The sequence below is a fragment of the Petaurus breviceps genome, unplaced genomic scaffold, assembly GCF_028583685.1.
Source record: "Petaurus breviceps papuanus isolate PSGF00001 unplaced genomic scaffold, PetGlider_PUasm1.0 189, whole genome shotgun sequence".
NCBI lineage: Eukaryota > Metazoa > Chordata > Mammalia > Diprotodontia > Petauridae > Petaurus > Petaurus breviceps.
This window is the reverse complement of record NW_027185809.1, coordinates 15,904,179-15,923,319: the sequence shown is the minus strand read 5'-3', so window position 1 is coordinate 15,923,319 and position 19,141 is coordinate 15,904,179. Positions and strand designations below refer to the sequence as shown.

General features: G+C 41.5%; 1 protein-coding gene across 1 annotated transcript in view; it reads left to right on the top strand.

The window, feature by feature from the left end:
- Positions 1-19,141, top strand: part of PLEKHD1 (pleckstrin homology and coiled-coil domain containing D1) — a 40,979-nt gene extending 21,838 nt beyond the window's left edge. Inside the window, exons 7-13 of the mRNA XM_069091990.1 lie at positions 4,377-4,471; positions 11,521-11,614; positions 13,250-13,428; positions 14,017-14,149; positions 15,015-15,159; positions 16,203-16,352; positions 16,819-19,141. Coding sequence (XP_068948091.1) covers positions 4,377-4,471; positions 11,521-11,614; positions 13,250-13,428; positions 14,017-14,149; positions 15,015-15,159; positions 16,203-16,352; positions 16,819-16,988 — 966 coding nt within the window. The 3' untranslated portion in view covers positions 16,989-19,141. The remainder of the gene's footprint in view (positions 1-4,376; positions 4,472-11,520; positions 11,615-13,249; positions 13,429-14,016; positions 14,150-15,014; positions 15,160-16,202; positions 16,353-16,818) is intronic.

The following is a 19,141-nucleotide window of genomic DNA, read 5'->3' as shown; positions in this document are numbered from 1 at the left end:
CTATGAAGAAAATCTATCCTCAAAAAGATATATTGTTAGGAAAGGGAAGCTTGGGGCAGCTAGGTGGTGCAGTGAGTAAAGTGCCGGCCCCTGAGTCAGATGGACCCTAGTTCAGTTCTGGCCTCAGACACTTAACACCCACACACCCACACAAAAAAACTAGCCGTGTAATCTTGGGCAAGTTACTTAATCCCAATTGCCCTCCAAAAGGAAAAAAGGAAAAGGGAAGAGTATCTTAATAGTCAAATAGTATCTTAGTATTGTTACAAAAATAGTTCTGACCTCATGACTCCCCTGAAGGGGTCTTTGAGACCTGCTGTTCCAGAGCACACATCTTGCACCTGGGGATCCTCAATTGTTTCAGTCAGGTTCGACTCTTCATGACCCCATTTGGAGTTTTCTTGACAAAGGTACTGAAGTGGTTTGCCATTTCCTTTTCTAGCTCCTTTACAGATGAGGAACTGAGGCAAACAATGTCAAGTAACTTGCCCAGGGTCACAGAGTTGGTAGGTGTCTAAGGTCACATTTGAACTCAGGAAGATGAATCTTCCTGATTCCAGGCACCCTATCTACTGCATCACCTAGCTGACCCAATAAAACTGATTGATTAACTGATATAGTCAAAGTTGCTGCTCAGGCTCTCTTTGGTAGCCAGCTCTAGACCTTTTAATTCCCCCTTGCTTTAGAGCAAGCTGCTTCTGGGCAAAAGAAAAGGTCCTGAGAGCCAAAAAGGCTTTTTAGTTTATTTCTTTCTTAATGTCTTGGGAGGGATAACTACAGGTCTCTGACATGGATTGGCATTTTCTTTCAACCATTTACATGAGAAATCCCATAGAAAATTCTAGTGGTTGTTTAAGAAAACAAACAAAAACTACATGGAACATTGTTCTATAATGTACCCAGAGACTAAAGAGTGAGAATGATAACAAATAAGAGTACAGACTGTTTGTTAGGTGGAGTGAAATGGAAAAGAGTTTTAGATTTAGAGTCAGAGGACCTGCATTTAAAGCCTGACTCTGCCATTACAGTGTCCTAGCTGTGTGACCTTAAGCAAGGAATTGATGTATATCTTTCTAAGGCTTTCATTTTTCTTGTATTCCTTCCTTACCTGCCTTCCCCCTTTCCCCCTGCCCTAAGGAGTAGAAGAGAGAAAATCTTTTTTTGTTCATTAACATTTTTTAAATTTAAAAATGTATAAATAAAGTGAAGGAGGTGGATTAAATGATCTCTAAGACCTCTTCCACCTCTCTAAGAAGGTGAACTCTGAAAACTGAAAATCCAGTAAGGTTATAGAAGACCAGGTATTAAAATATCTTTCAACAAAGAGGCAGGACACTAACTACTCAGGCAGAACCTTGTATGTACTGATTTTGATTAACAATTTTCTTCTGTAACAAAGGTAGCCTCTGTATATGATGCTTGGAGCACTTTGATAGTACAACTAGCCCATTTTGGCTTGTGTCCTCCCCTTCCTTAATCCTATAGAAATTCTTTGTTATTGTTGTTCAGTCATTTCAGTCACGTTCAATTCTTCATTGATCTCATTTGGGGTTTTCTTGGCAAAAATACTGGAGAGGTTTGCCATTGCCTTTTCCAGCTCATTTTACTGAGGAAGAGGAAACTGAGGCAAACACAGTTAAGTGACTTGCCCAGGGTCACATAGCTAGTAAGTGTCTGAAGCCAGATTTGAATTCAGAAAGTCTTCCTGACTCCTGGCCCAGCGCTCCATCCACTGTGCCACCTAGCTGCCCCCAAGATATTAGCAAGTAGGCTCATCATTGTTTAGTTGTATCTGAGTCTTCATTACCCCACGGACCATATTGTCCATGAAGTTTTCTTGGTGAAGATACTGGAGTGGTTTGCCATTTCTTTCTCCAGTGGATTAAGGCAAACAGAAATTAAGTGACTTGCTCAGAATCACACAGCTAGTAAGTGTCAGAGGCTAGATTTGAACTCAGCTCTTCCTGACTCCAGGCCCAGCCCTTTATCCACTCAGCCACCTAGAAAGTCTGTGTTTTGCTAGATTCATTATCCAAAGAGGGAGTATGGTATCTCATTTGTCCACAAGGCAGTGATATATTTAACTAACCAGCCAAGAGAGCCATCAGTTACTGTGGCTTCTGTGTGGAATATCTTTTCTACTAAGCTGCAAATTTTTGCCTACTGGACACCAGAGGCCACTTAGTCTGCAGACCTTTAGATTGCTCCCTTTCCCAGGTTCTCTCCTGGTGCTGCCAGGTTCTCAATTTAACTTAGGGTGTAAAAATGAAATATCACTAAAATTTTAATATAAAAAATCTATAACTTTAGCCCCCACTCCATCTATGGAATTTCTCTCTCAGTCTCAGAATATTGCTCTTAGTCACACACACACACACACACACACACACACACATACACACTATTCTTTGAAGGATAGATTCATTCAATTTACTGTGACTATATAGATTATGGGACATAAAATAAAATTAAAAAGAAATAAAGCACATGCTTTTGCCGTGAGCATCCACCCAACCATCTCCTAAAATTCCTTGTGCACCTGGAGGATGTAGAAAGGTGAGAGAGGATTGTTTGTGTCCATCAGGTCTAAACCAAGCAAGACAGATCAAAGGAAAAGACAAAAAGAGAGAGCTGGGTCCTCTTCTCCATCTCTTCAACTGATGGAGTTTTGTTTTGAAATCACCAGTTTCCAGCCAACTCTACCTGTATGTACTGTTGTTCCCTGATTGGCTCAGTTTACATGTATCTGAACACTGATCTTTCTTCCTGAATAACACACTCCCAAAACTCACTGCCATTTGCCCACATGCAGGACAATCTTATTCTTAGGTGTCCTGTGTGTCTCTGCTTCCTGCATCCCAAAAATGGTAGGTAGGAAATATCTTCAAAGAACAAAGGAAATTGCAGTCCTTGAAATCTGCGAGCCCAAACAATTCATTTTGCCATTCCTAGTATTTTGCCTTGTGAGAGCTTCTGTTCCCCACTGGAATGAAACACTATTGGAGAAACACCTACTATTCTTTGTTACAAGGAAAAAAATAGGCAACAAGTGGTATATCTAGAAATGACTGGTATAAACACAATAAGGATCAATAAAAATTAAGGAAAAGTAAAATAAATCTTATAATCGTATGGTTTCAATAGTGTACCCAGTCTTCTGATGCCTATCAGTCAATAGAAACAGACCATTAGGAGGGCTTCTGATCTTTGCTTTAAAAAAATGTTCTTAATGTTGGGGAAAATGATCAAAGTTTATGATGTTACTTAATTCCTTGATATTTCAGGGATATGCAGTAGCTCATGTAATTTCTCTAAGAATGTAGCTGTGTTACGTTCTCCAATTAGAAGATGCCGGGATCAATTAAGCAAAAGCATTTATTAAGCACCTACATTGTGCTGGTCCTGGGATTACAAATACAAAAGTGAAATAGTCTTTGCCCTCACGAACCTTACATTCTGGGTCATCTAGATGGTGCGGTGAATAGAGCACCGGCCCTGGAGTCGAGAGGACCTGAGTTCAAATCCAGCCTCAGACACTTAACACTTACTAGCTGTGTGACTTTGGGCAAGTCACTTAACCCCAATTGCCCTGTCTTCCCCTTCCAAAAAAAAAAGGCCAAAAAAATTTAAAAGAAGCTTGAATTCTTCTAAGAGGTACAACATGTTCACAAATGAATATAGGATACATATAAAACAAATACACAATAATGTTTTTGGCCAGGCCAATTCTAACAACTGGGGGAATCAGAAAAAGTCCTATCGAAGGAGATGGTGCTTGAGATTAATCCTGAAGAATTTCCTCAAGATTTAAACCTGGAGCCAGGTCATATGAAATTGTCATTTCTTCTGAGAGAAATCCCCCATTCCTAGAACCCTCTCTATCTCTACCTCCTAGCTTCCCTGGTTTCCTCTGGGTCTCAGCTAAATTCTCACCTTCTGCAAGCAACCTTTCCCGATGCTCCTTAATCTCATTGTGTTCCGTCTGGGACTACCCTCATATTATCCTGCATCTATCTTGTTTGTGCATTATTGTTTGCATGTTGTCTCTCTATTAGACTGTGAGCAACCTGAGAGCACAGATTGTTTTTCATCTTTCTTTGTAGTGTGGGCGTGTGCTGTAGGATTTTGTGTTGTTTTTTTTTTTTAAATAAATACTAGTTAACTGATTGACTGAGTGACAGAGACCAAAAAGGAATAGTCCCCCTTAATGGCAAGCCAGTCATGGCAGTATCATTTCCATTCATGGAAGGTTCCTAGCTCCTGAATTGGTGATACCACAAAGAAAGCTCATCTCCTCCTAGTGAATCAAGGAAGGACACAAGAACTTGATGGGATCTTGCTGAGAAACGGTCCTTTCCCTCTTTGTATCTCTGCAGGAACTTGAGCGGCTCAATCAGATCCTGGAGGCTGAGAAGCAGCAGTTCGAGGAAGTGGTTCAGGAGCTGAGGATGGAGCAGGAGCAAATCAAGAGGTACTGATTGTAGTGCCCACGGGCGTGAAGGAAGAAGCTTCCTGGACGGGGAGGGAGGCAGTTCCCCACTCCTAACGGTCTAAAGCATTCAGACTCTAGACCCAGCAACTGGATTAGTTCCTTATGGCATCATAGATGGCCAGAGTTGGAAAGTTCCTCAGTAGTCATCTAGGGCAACCTCTTCATTTTATAGGTGAGGATTGAAGAGATAGTTGAGTATCTTCCATTTCTGAATTCTCTGGCTTAAAAAGAGGAGCAATACATTAATTTTTAGGCAGGTCCCAACTATACTAAGACATCGCCCCAATTTGACCATAGCCAGGGCTCAGTTGGTAAATTCATAGGACTCAGAGATGGAAGAGGTCTTAGAGATCTCACCCTTATCCCTCTCATGTTACAGAAGAGGAAACTAAGGGCCACGGAAGTTAAGAGACTTTCTCAAGGTCACACAGGTAGTGAATAGCAGATAGAAAATTCAAACCCAGGTCCTTTTTAAAAATAATAGGCAAGGGGCAGATAGGTGGTACAGTGAATAGAGCACTGGCCCTGGAGTCAGGAGGACCTGAGTTCTAATTCAGACTGAGACACTTGACACACTCACTAGCTGTGTGACCTTGGGCAAGTCACTTAACCCCAATTTCCTTGCCTTCCCCCCTCCAAAAAAAGCAAAAACAAAAAAATAGGCATCAATTAGACTTATTTAATAAAAAATCCATTATTTGATCCTTGAGCTAGGTAGTGTTTATAGACTTAATCTTACACACAGAAACCATTGGGAGAGTTTATAACCTGTGCTTTAAAAACAATAAATGTGTTTTTAAAGAATAGTATCCATTTGGGGTGGCTGGGTGGTGCAGTGAATAGAACACCAGCTCTGGAATCAGGACCTGAGTTCAAATCCGCCTCAGACACTTAACAGATACTAGCCGTGTGACCTTGAGCAAGTCACTTAACCCCAATTGCCCTGCTTTTCCCCCTCCAAAAAAAAAAGTGAGAATAGTATTCATTCTACTGTATCTGCCAGTTCCTCATATGTTTATTACTCCATAACTATTTTCAGAATCTTACTAGTTCAAACTTCCTGCATCCAGTTCAGTCTGTTTAGTCCTTTTCAGTTTCCAAAACCATATCACATACATGTAATCATGGAACGTGAGGCTTACATGTTTGTTTGAAGAACCTTGAGACTGAGACTAAAAATTCAGCCTCTCTTCTCCCTACAAGAAAGCAAGAGAACAGGAGATACCTAGAACATGAGGATGATGTCAGACAGAGAAAGAGGAAAATGCAAAGGAAATTGGAGGGGCAATGAGGGGCTCCAAAAAGCCACTAAGGCAAGTGAAGGCAAGGGAAACAGTTACTGGCCTAGAGCTGATGTACTGAGTTTTATCACACATCCAAAGGCAAGAAGAAATTTTATTTCATGGGGTATTTGATCATCACCTATAGGCAGTGGTGGTACAATGGGTAGACTTGACTTCAAATCCCGCCTCAGATACTTACTAACTCTGTGACCGTGGACAAATAATTTAACCTCTGTCTGCCTCAGTTTACTCAACTGTAATGGGAATCATAATAGAAACTACCTTGAAATGTTATTGTGATGGGGCAGCTAGGTATTGCAGGGAATAGAGCACCAGCCTTGGAGTCAGGAGGACATGAGTTAAAATCTGGCCTCAGACACTTAACACTTACTAGCTGTGTGACCTTGGGCAAGTCACTTAACCCCAACTCCCCAGCCTTCCCCCCTCCAAAAAGCAAAAAGAAAAAAAAATGTTATTGTGAGGATCAAACAAGATAATAACTATAGAATGCTTAGCAGAGTGCCTGGCTGGTGATAAATCCTGTCTGCCTCTGCTGATGATAAGTATTATTTTAAAAGAGCCCACAATGAAACTAATAGCTTCTAGATCACTATCAGTTGCTGAAGATGGAGCAGTAGAAAAATTCTGGTCTTGATGAAGGCCTTAATAAATCCTTTATATAAACAACATACATTGATGACTTCAATGCAAATGTGGGAAAAGGTAAAGAGAGGCAGAAACAGGAGTGTGCTGGAGCCAGTTCCAGTTGGCTTTCAGAGTAGACAGCATCAGTGTGAGCATTTATACCTAGGAAATAAGCAATTGCTATAAATCAAGACTTGATTTATTACTCCATTGATTGCTTGGATTAAGAAAATATTAACGAAGTAAATTAAACTTAAAATTATGTCCTGTGTACACTTTTCCCTCCTGGAGAACCTGGTTGTTAAATATTTGCCAGCATATCCCTGGATAGAAATAGATGTAAAAGTATGGGTCAAGAGAAATAAAAGAGAGAAGTCAAAGACTTGTAGATTATACAGAAGCTTCATGTCTCTACATCATGAATATTTTCTGTGAGAAACACACTTGTGGGAATCTCAGTCCTCCCCAGACAGGGTCAGGGAATTAACCAGGACTAAGCTTCCACTGTCCGCTGCTTCCCTGGGGGCCCTTAGGAAGATCCACGTGAGATGCCTCTTAAAACAGCAAACCCCTTCTCACTGAAAGAATTCAGAAGCTGAGTGTGCAGAGAAAAGCACTTATGTGTCCAATGAGGAAGCAGGTGGGATGCTTACTAGGAACACACCCACACTGATACAGAAGCAGGAGTGAGGTTATACAGTTCTGTCCTTCCTGGTAGAGTTGGGGTTAGTTGAAATTCCTCAGATTCCTTACTTCATTTCCCTACATTCCCTCTTTATGCAGATTATGTACTGTAGTGAGGATGCTTGTGACCAAGGTGGGACCTCTAGGGTCTGGGCTGTTTGTCACTGCCTCTACCTTTCTAGTTCCCCCTGGGGCCAGGATGACCTTTGTCTTAGCAAAATAAGATAAGCAAGCTTCCCCACAACTATTGATTATCTCTCAATAACTTTTATGGGAGCAAAACAAGATACCATAATATCTTACCTCCCCTCTTACAATGTCTTTTTAAAAAATTGGCAAGGCACTTGACATGGTGATCACCAGATAGCATGATAAAGAATAAAATTAATATTTTAAACAACAGGAAGAGATTTAGTATTGGCAAGGAGTTATCCCTGAGTCAGCTGTCTCGACATCATCAATTTATCAACAGTAAGGTCAGAATTTGAAATAAACAAAAAAAAGGTCAGTCATGAGAAAAAGATAAACCCATATAGTTAATATTTATCTTTGAATCATTTAAACAAACTATTGAAAATTTTTAAATGAGAAATAGATGACAGAAATAACATCTACACCTAGGATAATAATTTCATCCATAAATTAAACAAATATAAATTAATTGTTACAACAAGGAGAACCAGAGGGTTCAGAAAGCACCTTAATTAGTGAACACCTGAACACTTGTTGAATGCAGAGATGGCTGCCAAACACAATATGGGATTAGAGTATTAAAGTCTAGGGGTAGCTAGGTGAGTGCTAGACCTGGAGTCAGGAACACTCAATTTCGTGTATTCAAATCCAGTCTCAGACATTTACTAGCTGTGTGACCCTGGGGAAGTCACTTAACCTGTTTGCCTCAGTGTCCCTAGGAGTTAGGGTACAGGTGAAGTTTGTACTTTGTTTTTGCTGTGTTACGGCTGGAGCTGATGGCAGTAGAGAAAAGATACCCCAACCCTAAAGGAATCCTAGAACACTGAGTCAATATCTGCCTTAATCTAGGTGAGTGAGCCAGAACACATTTGTTAAATGTGGTACTTCCATCTGGGATTAAATTGAATCATTCATTTTTGAGGGGCCCCTAGCAATATTCTCCAACCCAGACTTTCATTTTTTGGATATCAAAATCCTAGGGAGATTTTTAAATTTAAAATAATAGACTGTATTTGAATTTAAAATAGTTTTTTCAGTGTGTATTCCCTTACAAGTCAGCCCCATTTGAAATGATTTTGCAAAATTTTCACTTTATATTACTGAAAACATTGATAATTGGGTCTAATATGATGAGTATAGAGTTCAAATCATTAAAATGATGGTGCCCACCCACATCCTTATCTTTACTTGTTTAATTTAGACAAACCTAGATGCATATTTTGGGGGCAGCAAGGTGGCACAGTAGATAGGGCTGGGCCTAGAGCCAGGAAGACCCAATTTCAAATCCAGCCTCAGATACTTACTAGATGTGTGACCCCGGGCGAATCACTTAACTCTGCCTAAGTTTCCTCATCTTTAAAATGAGCAAGAAAAGGAAATGGCAAACCACTCCAGCATCTCTGCCAAGAAAACCCTGGAAAGGGATCAGGAAGAGTCAGACATGACTAAAAACAACCAAACAACAACAAAATACTTATTTATGGTGATTTGTTGTGTGCCCAACAAATCCATAGGATAAGGTTTGCTTGTGTGCCTAGAAACCCCAAGTAATCAATTCTTAGTGCTTAGTTCCTTTTCCCTGAAGTTGAACCCATCTTTGGGCTTGCTTGACCTTGTTTTGCTATTCTTTCTAACTCAACCTATATGTCCTGTTATTGGGTGATTTTGGAATTCCAGGAGGAATGGCTTTGCAGGGGCCCTAAGGATTCATTGGAGGGAAATTTCAGATGATCTTTGTAATAAGGACCCATGTGTGTGGACCTCTAAGGGGATTGCCTGTGGTATAGGGACTCCTAGAGGAATCTTGGTGTGCCTGGATAGAAAGGAAGACTTAGAAAATTACTCCCTTCCCTTTACATAAAAAAGCAACCAAAAGAATATCAATAACTGCCAGTGTGCGTGTGTGTGTGTGTGTGTGTGTGTGTATGCCTGCTCTGCATCATCTATATATAAACAGAGGGCACTGGTGGGAAGCAAACAGGCTTTCCCAAGCAATATTATTAAACAATGCACCACAGCTTTATTACCTCACAACTGACTAAAAGATGTAGAAAACATAAGATACTATTATGTTAATTGTTTATCAATTTTAGACTCAGAATAAATTACTGCTTTACAGACTCATACAATAAGGTATTTCGCATCCATTTATCAGGATCATTTAGGATTTCTTGGAAGTTATAACAGCAGAAGCAATTCTGTTCAATAACCCTTGGATAATAAATGTCTGGTGAGGCATAAAACACTGAGATGTATGCCTGCCAAAGGTATTTGCCATGGTGATGGAGGAGACTCAGTGCTGAGTTCAGGTTGAAGAAGAATTCACTATAGATAGTAATCTTCCAGATGTTCCTTTTTAATAGATAGCCTCATGTTGATTGTGGCAAGTCCTAAAGAATTGCGGAGCTTCCTGGAAAAGATATGTAATCACTCAAAGGAGTTTAGCTTGCTCATCTACAGAGGAAAGACCAAATGGGTAAGGAATATTTATTGCCCAGATTTCAACATGAAAATGAATGGACACCCAATAGAGCTTGTCCAACAACATATGTATCTGGGACAGATTGTCGGTAATCTGGATTCAGAGTTTAATAGGAATGGGGGATTGGATAGATTCCTTTCAGGAAACTTTTAAAAAGGGGAGAAGGGACATTTTTACTGACTCATAACTTCCCAGGTAGCACAATCAGGAAGACTCATCTTCATGAGTTTGAATCTAGCCTCAAACACTTAACCTAGGCAAGTCACTTAACCCTGTTTGCCTCAGTTTCCTCATCTGTAAAATAAACTGGATAAGGGAATGGCAAACCACTCTTTGCCAAGAAAATGCCTATTGGGGTCACAGAGTCAGACACGACTGAAATAACTCAACAACTTCCCATAACAGCAAAGTGCCATCTTTTCAATACAAACATTTTACCAGTATTACTGGAGGGCAGAAAAATATAGACATTGCCTATAAAGAATTAAAGATGAATATTACACAGAGGTCAATAGAAAGGCATGTAGTGGTTGTGGACAAGCTGCAACATGTAATGAATGAGAAGAACAAGACTAAATAAAAGATGTCATCAAGCAACTGTGTAACAGAAAGAAAAGATAGTCTGATCACTTGGAGAAAACAAGGAGTGGCAGATGTATGGTCAGAGTACTCCATTTGTATTCTTTTGATAACAGAAGAAAGTGCTTCCAACATGTTGGACTGATCCCCAGTGGCCAACTTTAGAAAGGACATGGATGAGAGTTGCACAGGACTGACAGATATGGATATGTTGCCATCTGCATCTTCAGGGGAATTCCCAAATTGATAAGATCATATAATTGTGATCAATATATTGAATATTGAGTATTGTGAACTTGACAGTTTTCAATAAATATGAACATTTTAATATAAAAAAGAAACATGATTGTATTTTTTTTTACAACTGTGAACTTCTGTTAGGTATAGTGCATTTTTTTAAAAATTAAAAAGTTTGTTGACTTTTAGTTTACAGGATTCAATTCCACAATTCCTTGAGTTTCACATTTTGTCTCCCTCCCTCCCCTTCCCCCCATGGCGGCATATAGTCAAGTATAGTATCTGTAAATACTTTCACATTATACATTAGTCAGGTTATAAAGACAGATTGTATCAGATGGAATGAAAAATGGTAAAGAGGACATAAAACCAAACAAGAAAAGGAAAAAGATCAGGTATTTTGCTTCCATCTGGATATAAACTCAGTTCTTTCTAGTTCTTTCTCTGGATGCACACATTTCTCTCCATCATGAGTCTTTTGGAATTGACTTATATCTATAGTGCATTTTTTAAGTATGTTAAATTTAACAAGGTAGTTTTATCAAAACCTACCACCTTGATCTCATAAATATTTGTTATACTGAATCACTGAAAGCATAGCATGTGGATACAGAGTATTGACTCGCCATATTTGAGAACTGTATGGGAACAAGCTGGGTATTTGCAGATAAACTTATATTGAAGGGGTCTCTGAAGCTCCAGATCATGCATAAAGTCTCTCAGGATGCTACCGAATGGGTCCTGTGAGCTGTGTAAATGATACCATGGTACTAGATACCCCAGAAAGAAAGAGACAGTTAAGACACATGCTATCTGTCCTCAAGGGACTTATATTTGGGTTGGTTGTTATTTTTTTTAAGTTTTTGTTTTTCTTTTAAAATTCTGCTGACTGGAGGGTACTGGTATCAAGCTCTCTGTCTCATTAGGGAGTTGGAGCTGACAGCAAGATGCCTCAAGGGGGTGGAACAAGAGAAGAAAGAGCTGCGAAACCTCACTGAATCCTTACAGCAGACATTGGAAGTAAGTAAGGAGCTCATTGGCTGGGAAGGGCAGATATTGCTATTATTTTTCAGTTGTGTATCCTGGAAATTGAAACTTGGGCATTTATAAGGGGAGGGGTCTGGGAGAAGAAAAGGCCGTTGCTCCGAGAGGTCTTCTTGAACATTGGCCTGCAGGAACCCTCCCCAGCCAACAGGGCCAACATTGATTTACTGTACTTCTTAGAACCCACAGAGTTATTCACTTATTACTAATAATTCTGAGTTTGTAGAAATGGACGGTGGTCTTGATTATGATATTGTCCAATAGGATTCCCAAAACCCAGTAGACTAAGTGGGTATAAAAGTGACAAAGGTAGCCAATCTGCTGACCACTTTCCTCTTGAAGCATAGTCCCTCAAAGTAACTTGTGCATCAAGGGAACTTAAGAGGTAACCCCACTACCAGTGGGATTGGGAATACTGGATTGCATAGTAGAGAAGGGAAATGTTCTTGCTGTTCTTTGTATAGCACACTTCATGTCCCAACTCCTGGCATTTTTAAAGCTGGCTGTTTCTCACACATGGAATGACTCCCCATCCTCATCTCTACCTCGTGGCTTCCTTGGCTTCCTTCAAGTCCTCGCTAAAATTCCACCCTCTTATGGAAGCCTTTCTTGTTCCCACTTAATACTGTGCCTAGTCACAAATTATCTCCCATTTATCATGTATACATCTTGTTTGTACCTAGCTATTTGCATGTTTTCTTCCCCATTAGATTATGAACTCAGAAGTGGGAACAGTTTTTCACCTTTCATTACCCCAGAGTCTAACACAGTGCTTGTCACATGATAGGTACTTAATGAATTCGTTGATTAAATATTAATACTAAAACTAATACTAAAACTCACTGCCATTTCACTTCCACATGCCATTATGGTCATTGCTTAGGACCACCCAACTGAGAATTGCCACTTGGCTATTTGGTAAGGGTTAGGATTAAGGAGGATATTTTCATCCCTGAAAACTTATTGAACAATATGCTAAATTCACAGAAGAAAAGAAAAAAACATGATCTGTCCCCATTTCCTGAACTGATACTTGATGGAGGGAGGCATTGGAAAGAATGATTAATCTGAGTCGTAGGTTCAAATCACAACTCTGCATGACTTTAGACTTTTATTTAATTTCTCTCATCTGTAAAATGAGAGGTTTAGACTGGATGACTTTCCAAGTCCTTTCTAGCTCCAAATCTGTGATCCTATGATACTGTAAGTCATTAGGCTTTGGATGGCCATGGAAAGAGGGATTTCAGATAAAATACTTTTTCTGTGGGGAAAAAAAAAGAAGAGACTTCGAATGAAATTCAGAAAGGAATGAGAAAGGAAAGCAATAGTTTCTGGAGACAGAAGTAATAATAACTGATAGTATTGGTATCATACTTTAAGGTTTGCAAAGCTCTTTATAAATATTATCTCATTTTATCCTCACAACAACTCTGGGAAGTAGGTCATTATTTTATACATAAGAGACCTGAGGCAGGAAAGTTAAATGGCTTGTCCAACTGAATCTGAACTCAGGTCTTCTGGACTCCATTGTCATCTCTCTAACCACTATATTACCTGGCTGCCTAAGGAAGGTGTCTCATTTATGCTCTTTCCCCTCCATCTCCACTCTAGGAACTCTCCATAGAGAAGAAAAGAACCTTGGAGATGCTACAGGAGAATGAGAACCAGTCAGAAACTCAGGCTAATCAGAACGAGCAGCCCCACCCCAGTGGGGGTCTCCATTGCAACCTGCGGCAGATTGAAGAGAAGATGCAACAGCTTCTGGAGGAGAAACTCCTTGCAGAGAAGAGGTTAAAGAATACAAGATTTGGGGTGGCTAGGTGGGGCAGTGAGTAAGAGTGCTGGCCCGGAGTCAGGAGGACCCAGGATCAGTTCCGGCCTCGGATACTTAACACCCACACAACAAAAAAAAACTGGCCATGTAACCTTGGGCAACTTACTTAACCCCAATTGCTTAAAAAAAAAAAAAAGAATACAAGATTTGCAGGGGGATCTGGGAATTAGAACTTCAGCTCAGAACTAGGACACTTGAGTTACATTGCTAAATAGATAAGTAATTTCCTTACTCTCTGAATCAGTTTCCCCATGATCCAAATGGAGATAAGAACAGTCCTCACTGGTTGATAGTTAATGTAGGATAGAAGGTTGTGGTGCTAAAGCAATCTATGGGTCAATAGAAATCCTCCAGACAGGTGTACAAAGGGCTGGGAGAATTCTCCGACACCTCCCCACTCCCCACCCCCGCCCAAGACACACTCATACCCCTCCAGGGCTGTGCTCTGATTGGGTCATTTCCTGAAGTGCCCTCCCTAACTAGGTTACTGGAGGAGTGAACTGGGTGAGTAGAGATGGTCATAAACCTCTCCTCCCTGACACAGGATGAAGGAAAATGAAGAAAGATCTCGGGCATTGGAGGAAGAACGGGAGTTCTATTCCAGCCAGTCACAGGCCCTGCAGAACTCTCTGCAGGAGCTGACCGAGGAGAAGCAGCAGACCGAGAGGGACCTCAAGGTGCTGAGCCTTGGCCACAGGTGCCCCTTTTTTAACCCAAATTATCTTTGGGATATAAGTGTGTACTAGACCTTTCCATCACATTCCTTTCTCCCCATGTGGGTTTCTCCATTTCAACCCAACCCAATCCCTCCCCAAATTGTTATATACAGGGTACTGGGAATACAAAGAAGAAATGTAAAACTCTTGCCCTCAGGGAGCTTACTTTCTACTGGGGCAGGGGACAATATAAAAAGATAAGTATATACCTAAACATTAGGGGACAGAGAGAATACCAGTAACTAGGGGAATCAGGAAAGGCTTCCTGCTGGAGGTGGCATCTAAGGCGAGCCTTGGAGGAAGCCAAGGATTCTAAAAGGGAGAGTTGACAAGGGAGTTCATTCCAAGACATGGAGTACCGCCTGTGCAAAAAGATGGTGGTGGGAGATGGAATGGGAAGTTTAAGGAATAGAAAGTGGGCCAACTCATCTGGAACATAAAATGTCTGCCACGGAATAATATGAAACAAGCCTTGCCTTTGGTAGCTGCAAGCAATGTAGGGAGGAGGTTTCATCTCTGTCAGCAAATTCAGTGAGCATCCTGCCTTAATCAATTAGCAAATATTTCATGAGCATGAGAGAGAGAGAAAGAGAGAGAGAGTAACACTCCAGAACATTAGAGTCTGGTAGGGGAGATGAGGCACATCTACAAATAACACGGAGCAATAAATGATGTATCATCCAAAAGTACAGATAATAATTGCTACAGGAGTTCAGTGGAAAGAGATCATTTCTAGCAAGGGAGATCAGGGAAGGGTTCTTGGAGGAGGTGGGATGTACTTCCTCAATAGCGGTTTCTTTCCTCTGTCCCAAATACCACACTTCAGGCTGAGGTCAAGGTCCGAATGGACCTTGAGAAGAGGCTTCGGGAGGCAGAAGGAGCCCTTAGGAGCCTGGAACAAGGGCTCAACTCCAAGGTTCGAAACAAAGAGAAAGAAGAGAAGATGAGGGCTGACGTCAGCCATCTGAAAAGTAGGTCTCCTTTCCTTCTACCCAGAGGCTAACCCAGATCCCAAACTTTAGACCTGGCCAGAAAAACACTAGGTAGTTCCTCTTAGAACCTGGTGGGGTAATTGAAATTCAAAGCACTGACTGGCCATGGAGTCAGGGTGCACCAGGTTTCAAATTCCACCTCTCAGAGTTGCTGCCTGATAACTTCTCTGAAGCTCAGTTCCCTTATTTATAAAATGGGGATAATACCTATCTTGGGGGGCTATGGTGAGGACCAAATGAGATAGTTTGTGTGAAGTTTTTTGGAAACCTTAAGTCCCTGTATTAATAAATATTGACTCTTCTCTCCCTCTCTTTCTTTTTCTCCTCTTGTATCTCTCCTCTCCTCCTCTTCCTCTTCTCACTCCCACCCTTCTTCCTCTTCCTCCCCATCCTCTGCCTCTCATCTGCCTCCTTCTCTCTCTTTTTTGTTCCCTCCCCTTTTCCCCTCTTCTTTCTGCTGTGTCTGGATCAGAGATTTGCCCTTTGGCCGAGTTTTGTCCTTTCTTCCTCCTTCTGATAAGGATATAACCACATTCCTCTGTCCAAAGCACCCAGGGTCATTATCTATATCAGGGCTTCTTACATTTTTTCCACTCCGTGACCCCTTTTTGGCAGCGTTTGTTGGCGTCTTGTGGCCTAAGGGTAGGCGCCGTGTGAGGTGCGTGTGCTCGGTGTTCAGCACCCAGGCTGCAGTAAAGTTGCACGATGCAGTACTGGTTAGCTCTGCCACGGACACCTCAGATTCATTATGTGTTTGGTTTGTAGTTAATTTTTGGTCCTTGTCTGTTCAGAAACCTTTTACTGTTGCCAAATTTTTGCGACCCACCGTTTAAGAAGAGTTGATTTCTATATCCCCAGCCACCAACTCCCCTAGTTCTCTGTATTGGAATGTTTTTGCTTTTATTTCGGGGAAATTTTTTGGGAGTAGAAGTCTTTGATTTTCTAATATGACTTGGAATTCTTTGGAAGGCTCAGGGTACGAGGCTGTTTCATCAATTTCTGCCTTGGCCCTTTCCCCACAGGGTTCTTTGAGGAGTGTATACGAAATGCTGAGCTGGAAGCCAAGATGCCAGTGATCATGAAGAACTCAGTGTATATTCACAAGGCTGCTACCCGGCGCATCAAGAGCTGTCGGTTCCATCGAAGGAGATCTAGCACATCCTGGAATGACAGTCAGTACCTTCTCAATTACCCTGTGGGATTTGGGCTGGGGTGGAGGTGGGTTGGGGGTCGGAAAAGAAAGTCACATATTGGCATTGTGCGGGGAAAGACCTTGCCTTCTCACTCCAACCCACTCCTAGGGTCTTGTCACCTCAGAATCCCTCTCATAGGGAGGGCTTCCTTCCCCTCAACCCCCTAACATTTGGAGGGTTGCAGGGTTGTCCTGTGTCCCATAGCACCTACGTTCCTGCCTTCCCCTCCTCCCCCTCTTCCCCGCCCCTTTTTGTCCTAGACAAAAGGATTCCTAGAAGAGTGATACTATTTAACACATTGATTTGAAACGAGCTCTTCACTGCAGATGTAATTACAATACTGATATGATTATCTTAAATTGAAAGAAGTAAGCATAGGAATGGTGAGCAGAGCCAAAGGAGAAGAGCTTATTTATAAGAGTGGGGCTGGGTGGGTCTTTTTCAGTGAAACCTTCCCAGTCCTTCATGACATCCCAGTTGGAGGCCAACAGCATTGAGGAACTCAAAGAGGTGGCCAAGAGGTTGAGTCGAGACCAGCGCTTCAGGGAGTCCGTTTACCACTTTATGGCGTCACAGCCTGGGCCCACCCCTGCCCTTCCCCGCGGCGGGAAGTGATCTCCTGTTTTCTTTCCTGACGTTGAATCCCCACTATTGCCATTTCCCACTCCAGGAGTGGGAGTAAGGGTAGGAAGGTCAGCCTCCTTGCTTTTTCTCCACTTTGTTCAGGAGCACCTTTCTCTCCTTGTGGGGAAATCACTCCATTAATAATGCCACTCTTTCCTACAAATGACAATGGTATATATGTATGTCATTCCCAAGTCTTCCCTATCCACAGTTTTTCTAATCTTGGATTAGTTGGTCTGATCTCTGCCCCTTACCTATGTACTAACTCTTTGCCTAAGGGCACCAATCTATGTTACCTGGTAGGTAGCCTTGGTAGGGATGGTTGTCTTGATAAAAATATATATATATACACACACATACATATATACGTGTATATATGTATGTATGTATGTATGTGTCTTTGTTACCTTTTCCTCCACCTGCTGACTATAAGTGAAGGAGTTATACCATTACGAGCTGCCTACCTAACTACTATCCTCAGTGAATTCCCTGGGTGCCTCCTTGCTGCACAGATATAGCCAATCAGGCATGCAGGGGCTTACTATCTCTATATGTACTGTACTGTACTGTACATCTCCTCTTTCCTCTTCCTCTCCTTTACTCTCTCAACCTCTCTCTTCATGCTTTCCTGTTCATACCATGTCCATGTTTTACTTCTGTCCTTGGCTCTATTCCTCGTCTCTCACTCAGTGAGGGCTTCTCTGCCACTTTTAATGCTTCCTGGTACTAGATGCTTCCCACCCTACCCAAGGGCTGACTCTCCTGTAGTCCTTGGACCCTCACTCTAAGCCATAAATGCCAAATAGGGGCCTCTGAGGATCTCAGCTCATTCCCATGTCCTCAGGCATAGAATCATCTCTCAGCAAATACTCAAAGACTACAAGTCAGTAGTGGTCCCTGTATTACTTGACTCACTAGCTGAGCCCAGCAAAATACTTCCTGGACTACTGCTCTGCAGAATTGTCTGAGATCCACAGAAGGATGATGTGGCCTTGACCTTGTATGATGAGTGGGTAGCAATGTTCCTGATGGATATGGAAACAGAAAAGAAGGGTTCCATAAAAGGGGCCATTATAAGAGGAAGGTAGGTCCAGGAGGTAAGAGGAGGTAAAATCTGCATTATAAATCCCCTTCATTACCTCTGAGCAAAGTAATGGGAAAGTTGAAATGTAAAGGCTGGTCTTTGAAGAAACACCTTGGGGGCCATGGATTCTGTTGGATCAGATATCTAAGCTGCTAGGCCATGTGTGATCACAAGAACTTTTTTCTCCACCTGCTTATGCCTTTTTTACTCATAAGATCATAAATGTAAAGCTAGAATTGACCTCAGAGGGCATCTAATCTAATTGAGGAACAGGGAGTTTGTCATTTGTCCACACTGTTGTGTGTGTCGGAGGCGAGGTTTGAACCTAGGTCCTCAGACTGTAGAGCCAATGGTCTTTTCCAGTATGCTACAATGTAACCCAAACTATAGGGATTCTTTTCCTTATAGATTTTGACTCAGAAAGACTAGTCCCATAAAAATGACTCTATCAGTTCTTGAAGACAGGGAGACAGTGCCAGTGACAAGGGTTCTTAGCCAGAATGTATTATTTGTTCTCCAAAGGAGTCTAAAATCTGTTGGTATGGTTTCCATGGCATGGTGCTACCTACCCAGAAACAGTTCCTGCATTAAACAAAACATTTGGGTTCATTTCTCCCATCTTCGCATAGGAAAGTCTATCCTGCTCCTTCTTTTCAAAAATCACCCTCCATTATCTGTCTGCAGTCACTGTACTTGTCCCAGAAATAAAATATGACACAAGCAATCAGGAAGATACATGATAATGGAGGTTCGGAATCTTTGGTATTTAGAATCAGAGTAAAGAGTTAGTGTTTGTGATGAAATGAATGCTAAGAAGTCAGACCTTGGTACTATAATAGCCAAAACAGACAATGTAGATCTATTTCCTTATTCTCCTGGGCTTGAGAATCTTCCTTCCATCAGAAAACCAACTTTCTAGTCACATGTGCATGTCCACCTCTGGTCCAGATAAAGCCCAGGGCATCTGGCTCCTCTCGTTGTGCAGGTTTTAATTGGTTAGGCTAACTCAAACAGTTCTCTCTTTGTGATGGGGTCTTAGCTCTTCAGACTCCTGGCAGGG